This window comes from Octodon degus, unplaced genomic scaffold (genome assembly GCF_000260255.1).
Source record: "Octodon degus isolate 3935 unplaced genomic scaffold, OctDeg1.0 scaffold00157, whole genome shotgun sequence".
NCBI lineage: Eukaryota > Metazoa > Chordata > Mammalia > Rodentia > Octodontidae > Octodon > Octodon degus.
Window position 1 is genome coordinate 5,374,961 of NW_004524733.1, and position 9,522 is coordinate 5,384,482.

At 35.7% G+C, this 9,522-nt stretch overlaps 1 protein-coding gene across 1 annotated transcript in view; it reads right to left on the reverse strand.

Annotated features, from left to right (window-relative positions):
• Col4a5 (collagen type IV alpha 5 chain) overlaps positions 1 to 9,522 on the reverse strand; it is a 351,283-nt gene that overhangs the window by 13,057 nt on the left and 328,704 nt on the right. The window contains exons 42-46 of the mRNA XM_004642629.2: positions 7,311 to 7,383; positions 7,108 to 7,179; positions 6,217 to 6,345; positions 3,012 to 3,110; positions 1,361 to 1,573 (exon numbers count right to left, since the gene is read on the reverse strand). Of these exons, the coding sequence (XP_004642686.1) occupies positions 1,361 to 1,573; positions 3,012 to 3,110; positions 6,217 to 6,345; positions 7,108 to 7,179; positions 7,311 to 7,383 (586 nt within the window). The remainder of the gene's footprint in view (positions 1 to 1,360; positions 1,574 to 3,011; positions 3,111 to 6,216; positions 6,346 to 7,107; positions 7,180 to 7,310; positions 7,384 to 9,522) is intronic.

Consider the following 9,522-nt stretch of genomic DNA (forward strand, 5'->3'; position numbering starts at 1 on the left):
AGACAGAGACAGAGAGACAGAGACAGAGAGACAGAGAGAGGCAGAGATAGAGAGACAGAGAGACAGACAAAGAGAGAGGCAAATTACTACTTTATTTGGCTTTGTAAAAGGACTTATGACCATTAGTTTCCATGTAAGTGGATGTACCTAGTCTGATGGACCAGGACTGGCTGGCAAGTATAACACTACAACCCAGGAACAGAGTGGGCAGTGAAGACCTCTTGAGTTTGGCTGTTTCAGGACTCTTTTCACAGAATGAATGGAGCAGCTAATGAGATCTCCAGGTGGCCTCTACCATAGATGTCCCAGAAACTGGGAGCCCTCACTATCTTCCTTAATGTCTTGATGGAGGTAAAGAAAGCAATCATTCCTAAAAAGTGCAAGTTGATGCCAAATGATGAACCCTGACATCCAATCAAAGTTGTAGGGGAAAAAATCTTGCAATGAAAGAATTCTTGAGAGTCATTAGCCCAGCATAATACCATCAACTAAGCCACTGACTTCAGCATACAGATGATACAGGGGAACACATTAAATGAACTGGATTTTTAAAATCAATTTTATTGAGGAACAAATAGCAATGAGAGTTTCAAAACAGGTTAGTTACAATAATTAATACATTGCAAATTGTTGTCTTCATAGTAGTTACTCACAGTACAAGATGAAGACATTATATCCCATCCAAATACTATTAGTACAAATCTTTCTTCTCATTGAATTAAGAGAAAGTAGCTGTATATCTAGTCTAACTATTTTGTATATACAGATACAAAATGGTCCTTCATTTATAGCCCCTTTTTTGTTTAGTTTTGATGAACTGGATTATATGAAAACACGTTGTTTTATTTGGCTCTACACTATTCTGACAATACTTTACCAAGTGAAAACATTTGTTTTAGGAGCTATAAACCAGCATAATTAAGCAATGACCTTACTTTCTTTGACATAAGACCCAACATTCTGTTTAGAATTTGTCTTTCATCATGATACAGACCAATGTCACAGAAGAGGAAACTATCTCCCATGAATTATAAACATTGCCCACTCAAGCAGCAGTTGTACTATAGAGAACCCAGGAAATCTGTTTCCTTAATAAATAAGTAAGCTAAAAGTACATGTGGCCCTTTTGAAAATGTCTTGCTTTAAGCCAAGAATTGTATCTCCCACTAGCTAATGAACTTTTTAAAGATTAGCTATCATTTATTCAAAAATCATAACTTATTTAGTTGCCCTTGAGATGGTTTTCTATTTGGAAGCCCCAGAAGAACAGATTGATATACTTTGGCCAAGGTTACTCTAGAACCCATCAGTATTTTTAAAAGAAACCCGAAAGAAAGAAATATGATGCTAATTATCTTACCCAAGTCTTGACCATGGGCTCTTTTATTTCCTTGGACATACAGCAGAGAAAAGCCTTCAGAGATTTGGACTGTTCCCTGTGGGCATTGTGGTGCATCCACTGTCTGGCTGTGGCGTGTGATGAGAAATCCATGGGCAACTGAAGTAGTTCCAGGGGGACCTGGTGGTCCTTGCAACCCATTTGGTCCCGGAGGACCATCCAAACCACGGGTACCTTTTTCCATGAATCATCAATATACAAGATTAAATAAGCTCTTATCCACTATTAAGGGTATTGACAGAACATAATTACCACATTTGATTAGTGAGTTTATTCAATATTTACAGAGAGTCTCTAGAGGCATTGTTAGAGCATAGAGCACAAAGACAGATAAGATATGATCCCTGACCCTCAAAGGAATTTAAATGTACTTTTTTTCAGCCATTGGTTAGAAACATTAGGAGCTAAGGTGAATAGAACTTTAAATAGAAGAACTGTTGCATATGGGAAACCTGTGTATTATCTAGTATCTTGATACACTCAAAGTGTTTGAACACCATGAACAAATTTCAGTCTACTGTTTTGTTCATTAATAAGAAAGGAAAGGTGTGATTTCTACCAGTCTGTCTGTTTCACTGGATTTTTAAAATGTTTTTTCTTCTGATTCTTTCTGGAGAATTGTTCTCAGGCATACTTTGTTTAGAAAATAGCCTAATGCATTCTGAAATAACCTTTTCAAAATCCTTATTTCAGTGTTCCACTGGCTCCCCTTCCCAATTTTACCTCTTAATTTAAGCACATTGATATTTCTATTTATATAATGGTTTTTAACCATTGTGTATATAGATGTTCATCTTTAAATTCAAAGCAATGCTGGTAATGGTGATGACAACAACTTCTTTTTCCTCTGGAAATACAAGTGTAATTAGTTGGCAGGATATTTGCTCTAGGAAGCTTATATACTATCCTGAATCTGCCTTGTTGGCATTGATTTCTATTTTTTACAATACAAATCCTTTATGTTTATATTATTTAGAGTTACTGACATATGCAACAATGTATTCAGTTTATGTTCTTCTATTTGTGTTTTAACCATTTTATAGTAGTGCTTTTTTTTACAAGTTGACTCAAATTCTTCTTGGAAGTAGGAGAACCCTAGATGTCAGAATTAATTTTGTTAGGAGTACCTATTAATGAGTGACCCAAAAAGTCTACATACAAATATATCACCTCAGTAAGAGATGTCACCAGCACTTCAAAGTTCTATGGGGATCACCTAAAATTTCATTTATATTTATTGCATTTTATGTGTGTGTGTTGGGGGGATTACACCTTAGTGTGGTAATTTCAAATATGGATGACTTCACAACAGTTCCAAAGTGGTTAAGGGATTTAAATCAATAAACTGAAAATTAATAGAACAAGTGATTATGTTGAGTACCTGAAGGAAGAGCTGGATTTTCAAGTGCTTTAAACACATAAGTAAAAACAACCTTTTATGCTGCTCTTACAGTGGCAAATCTCTTTGATATACCTTCCTATTTTTCCTCAGCTCCAGATTCACTAGTGTATTAGGCTGACACTCTCAAGATCAAAGCTCCAAGTGAAGGACTATATAGAGTCCTCCCAGTCAAAAAGATGACCATTCACAGCACTGTTTTGGTTGTCTCACCTGGCTGGCCTGGCAGACCTGTGTCTCCTTTGCGCCCTCCTGCACCATCAAAGCCCGGGAGTCCATTACGTCCAGGATCCCCTGGAGGGCCAACTGGACCTACAGAAAAAGAAATAGGGTAAAGTAAGTCCACATGCAAACAGAGTTAGGAGACAAAATTTTTTGGTTGTTTGTGCTTTGGTGGTACTGGAAATGGAACCCAAGGTGTTCACACTGAGCTATATCCCCAGCCTTTCTTTATTGTGTTTTTTTATTTTGATACATAGCTTCATTAAGTGTCTAAATTGCTACAGTTATCTTTGATTTTGAGATCTTCGTCTTTCAGCCTTCCAGCATGCCAAAATTATAGGTTTCTGTATTACACATTGCTGTCTTTGACATAGTTGCTTAGATTGAAGATATCAGCATACAGAGCTACTCAGGGGCCAGAGAAATAGCTCAGCGGTGTAAAGTGCCTGCTTAGGCAAGCTTAGGCAAGCACAGGCACTGCAGTTTGATTACTGGCACCACATGCTACACCAGCCCTGCCCCCAGGATGGGCTGAGCTAGCCAAAAAAATTAAATAAATAAAATTTTGAGAATATGTACAACTTTAAATAACCAATAAATTCTATGCAGAGTATATATTTTTAAAAAAGAGTTATCAAGGAGAAAAATCTGAACATTAATTGTTATTTTCAAAACTGATGAAAATTATTTGTATAATCATCACAGCTATCCTATATATATGCCAGCATGATTTTTCCCCCTCTATTTTTTCCTCTTTTCTCCTTTTTCTCATCTTCATTATTTAATCCTTAAGTTTAGTTTCTTTCCATTTTACTATATCTATTATACCTTTCAGGTTTTATTTATTCTTTCAGGTTCTTACACTACAGAGACAATATGGTATTTACACACGTGGGTCTGATTTATTTCATTTATGAGTATAGTCTCTAACTGCATTCACTTGCCTATAAAGCTTTCAAGTTTGTCTTTCTTTATAGCTGAGTAATACTCCATTATATAAAAATACCACATATTTTTCATCCATTCCTCAGGTGATGGACATTTAATGCAATCCCTATCAAAATATCATCAATGTACCTCATAGATCTAGAGAAATCATTCCTAAAAGTTATTTGGTACCAGAAAAGACCTAGAATAGCAAAAGCACTCTTGGGCAACAAAGGCAAGGCAGGAGGCATTACAATCCCAGACTTGAAATTATACTACAAAGCTACTGTGATAAAATCAGCATGGTACTGGTAAGCAAAACCAGACCCAATAATCAATGGAACAGATTAGAAGATGGAACTACAAATATAAACACACTCAGCCACCTTATTTTTGACAAATGGCCCAAACTTGTTGAATGGAAAAAAGATAGCCTTTTCTACAAATGGTGCTGGAAAAATTGTGTCTCCACACACTCATAACTAAAACTAGACCCTGGTCTATCACCATGCACTAAATTAAAGTCAAAATGGATTAAAGCTCTAACTATTAAAACTGAAATACTATCTGATTTCTTTCACTTATGAGTATGGTCTCTAGTTGAATCCATTTACTATTGTGTAAAAATATTACATCTTTTTTTATCCATTCTTCAGTTAATGGGCATTTGGGTCGAGGAAACAATTTTTTAAAGGCTTTATGGAAATAATTTTTAATTTTATCCCTCTTTTACATCTTATCCAAAGATAAAAGCCAAATGTAGTAAACACTGAAAGATTAAAAAAAAAAATAAAACTGAAACACTAAATTTACTGAAAGAGAAAGTAGGAGGGAATCTTGAAGACATAGGGGTACACAGTGAGTTCATGAACAAAAATGAAACTGCACAGGAAATACTTCACAGAATCAACAACTCAGATCTCATCTTATTCAGAAGTTTCTGCAAGTCTAAAGAAATCACCAACAGAGTGCAAAGACATCCCACAAATTGGGAAAACTCTTACCCAATAATCACTCAGAAGTCAATAGACATAGGACTTCTATCTAGAATATATAAAGAACTGTAAAATATCAGGCCCCCAAAATATAAAGATCCAATCCAGTAATGGACATCTGAGATGAAAACACACTTCTCAGAGGAAGAAATACAATTGGCAAATAAATACATGAAAATATGTTCCACAACATTGGTCTTTTGAGAAATGCAAATTAAAACAGCACTGAGATAGCATCTTACTCTAGAAATAATGGCTATCATGAAGAATTCAACTAATAACCAGTGCTGTAGAGGCTGTGTAGAAAAAGGAACCCTTCTCCACTGTTAGTGAGAATGTAGACTGCAACAACCACTGTGGAAATCAATGTGACGATTTTTCAAAAAACTAGGACGGGAAATCCCATTTCACCTAGCTATAACCCTTCTGGGTAATTTCCCAAAAGAACTGAAAACATCATATCATAGTGATATATGTGCACCCATGTTTATAGCAGCACAATTTGTCATGGTCAAATCTTAGATTTAACTTTAAACAATATATTTGCTTCTAAAGAGATTCCCTTAATATGGCAGTTTTGTTCTTTGCCTTCAGTTCAAGGATGCAATGTAGGTTCCAAATTTTGCTATCTATACCACCATAGGCAGGACTGTTACTGTCAGGTACCTTTATAGAAAAATTATACTCAGGGAGAGAAGACTGAAGTTATTGTGAATTTAAATAAATTTTAAAAAAAGATTTTGGGGCCAGGGAGATGGCTCAGTAGAATAAGTGCTGCCCTGGCAAGTGCGAGGGCCTGAGTTCAATCCCCAGTTCCGCAAAAAAATAAAAAAATTAAATAAAAATAAAAAAATAAAATTGGCTATAAGCATAGAGTCAGAATGCCAAGTAGAAAATAGTTTTAAAAATCACTAAAGTTCTGTAGGGTACAGTTCAGTGGTGGGGCAGCTGCCAAGCATGCATGCTGAGGACTCTGGGATTAGATTCGACCCACAGAAGAGCAGTCTTTTCACTGGCTGAAGTAGATACAGTATTTGATCTTAAAAGCATGACCATTTTATTACAGAATTTTTATTACTAACAGTCATTCAAATTAGACTGCTCAGAGGGGGAAATATGACTGGACCTAGAAGAAATATGAGTATGAGATATTAACAGTCCCGTATTCTAGTTGCTGAGAATCCTTTTGTCAGAGCCAGAATCTGAAATGCAAAGGAAGAACCAAGAAAATGTTCTGCAATAGGCATGTCTTCAAAGATGGTCTAGAAAGCTACCTGGTAAACCTTGAGGGCCTGACAGTCCTGGTGGACCTTTTAAACCAGGCTGGCCAGGGATGCCTGGAGGACCAGCATCTCCTTTGATTATAACACTTTGTCCTGAAGGACCAGGTAATCCAGGAGGACCTAAGAGAAAAAATACCCAAAGGTGAAAATGGAGAGGAAAATGTCAGAAGAAATGGATTCCAAAATGATCTAAGGTAAGAATAAATATTAGTGTGAGAGAAACAAGTTACATGTATTTGGCAACTGCCATATTAAATAGAAATCTGTTTGGGAAAACTACCATTATTTCACCAGAAAGCAGAAAAATAAACAACTTTCTTAGAGTCAATAGAAAATTAGACATATCCTATTTTTAAGTTATAAGCACTATTAGTTACTAAAGTGTTTAATTAATTACAAAGTTGTGAACACTGTTGCCAGGGAAGACAAGCCCATTCCCTTGTAAGTTCATTGTATTTCTGACACTGTTTGCAGTTATTGTTTGTAGTAACTATCCAGGAATACACTCAGCTAATAAGGGGATTTATCAGATGACCCTTTACAGTTTACCATCTATAAGCTTCTCAGCACAATAACAATTTAATTTTAAGATATGCAAACATACATATGTAACTTGTTCTTAGGATATGTTCAAGTGAATATGTGAAAGTTAGTATCAAGGCCAGTAAGAATCTCAGTTAAAGCATTCTTATAGATCATATATCCTATTAAATTTGAAATGTGTGCTATCTATGTTAATAAAATGGAACCCTTAAGAGAAAGAGATTAAGAGATTAGCAAATTATAGACTTTGACAGTTTAGCTGAAGGGACACAAGCTTTCATGTTCTTTCATTTGTCTAGCTAGATATCAGGCATAAGTAGTTTCAGGAGTATTTCTTACCTGGGGGTCCAGTAAGTCCTGGTTCCCCCTCAGGACCAGTTGAACCAGGCACTCCAATGGGTCCTTTCATGCCTGAAAAGACAGTACAAACAATTTTACAGCAAAGCAAAAGGGCAGCTTTTACTCAGACAAATCAAAATATGTGTATCTTGGCCCAAAAGAGTTTAATATAAAAGGAAAACTCCAATCACCCCCTCAAATACCTGGGAATCCAGCAACGCCAGGAAGACCAGGATCTCCTTTCATTCCATTTAGACCTGGCCGGCCAGGATTACCCTGAATACAAAAGATCATTAGAAATAAAATTGTGGGAGAAAGTAAGGGAAAGGAGGCCAAGGTACTCTGTAGTAATTTATAGCAGTGTCTGCAGCGCTAACACTGTAGGATTCAAGTCCCAGTTTCCCATCTTATTACTGTGTGTGACCAAGGTGATTATTTAATCTCTTTAATCCATTGTTTTCTGTTATGATTTATATAGGTATCCCCCAAAGCCTCATGTAGTCACTAGGATGGGTTTCTAGACTTTGTGATTAATTCATGATCCAATTTTGGGGTTATAGGTATGAGTGCTGGTGGGATTATTGGTGTGAGTGCTACACACAACCTGGGGTGGACAGCCTGGATACAACATAAGATAGACAGACTTGCTCTTTGTTGCCTTTGTTGCTGCTGTTCCACCCTTTTGCCTTCCCTTTTTGCTGTTTTCCACCACCATGAACTTCTGCTCTCTGCCATGTGGTACTCTGCCTTGGAGCCAGCCAAGTATGGATGGAAATCTCCACAAACTCTGAGCTAGATAAACCTCTCCTTTCTTAATTTTGGGTGTCAGGTATTTTGTCTCAGCAATGAGAGAAAAGATAACTGAGGTACTGTTTCACCTTTAACAATGAGGAAACGATAATATATAACTTGTACTTCATGAAGTGTTGGTGCAGATTTAATAAGATAGTTGACATTAAGTGTTTAGAAAACTGAATAGGCTGTGTATTTATCAAACAGTAATGTTTTATTATTAACAAAGCACTACCTTTCCGATGTAAATCTGAAGCAATAAATACATTGATTAGATAACAAATATAGAAATGTTAAATTTTAAAATATTTAGCAAGTCCATTATAGGGCCTGTTAATCAGTCTTGAGCATAATAAAAAGTGAGGAAAGTGTAGATAATTGCTCTAAAATGAATCTAAAGTAAAATATAAAATAGCAAAATCACTTAAGAGGTTATTGCAATAGTCCAAGTATAGGAAAATGAAGTTGGTAATAGCAATAAAAAGGGGTACTATAGGGGCCAGGGACATGGCTCAGTAGAATAAGTGCTTCCGTGGCAAGCACAAGGGCCTGAGTTCAATCCTCGGTTCCACCAAAATAAAATAAAACAAAAAATAAAAAGAGGTACTGTGACAATATATTTGTATAATAAAATATGAGAAAATACTAAAAAATAAAGTGGGTGGAAGCATGTCAGAAAAGACCCAGCTTGAAGGAGTTTAAAAACATGAGATAATGAGAGCACCAAAATAAATAATAGTTAGGAAACTTAAAAACCACTGAAAAAAATTAGAAATTTGGAGACCACTACAGCAATATGAAAATGAATAGGGACAAGGGACTTTTGCTTACAGCAGAGCTGACTGGTACTGTATATGTAGAAGTAGTACTAGAGTTTATCACTTTCCCAGCAGAAAGTGGTTGCCGTAAAAATCATTAATACACATTAAATCTAAGGGGAAATTTATATTTGCAAGAACTTAAGGTACTTTTCCACAGTTTTGCTTATTAAGCAGAAAACAGCAATAACACAAATAAGAAAATAGATGACGACTTGATTGGCAAATTAAAAATAAGATCACAAATGAAGGGCAGGTGGACATCAGGAACCTCTTTATCTGTTATGCTGACGACACAACATCAGTAATTTAGTATTCCAGCTGAGGATACATAACCTAAATCTAAACATGACGAGTATCAGGCAAAATGAGAATCCTATTTTTAAAATAAGGGAAGTGATAATTTTCTAAAAATGTTAAGGTCATATAAGAGAAATAAAAAAGGTTAGGAATGATTCCATATTATAAGAGACTAAAGAGACATGACAACTAAGTGTGATTCATGATTTGGTCTAGATACCACTTTAGAGGGAGAAATACTACAGAGGATACTACTAGGTCATCTAATATAATTGGAACCCTAAAGGCAGAACTTAAAAAAGTATTACATATATCTATGGCTAGTCTTCTAAAGTTAATAATATACTATGGTTATATGAGAAAGGTTTTTTAATCCCTTACATAGGAAAGTAATGGTAAAGGGCCATGATTGATGTAACTTACTATCATATATTTCATGAAACAAACATGATGGCACATATATAAATATGCACCAAGGAAGGAAGGAAGGAAGGAAGGAAGGAAG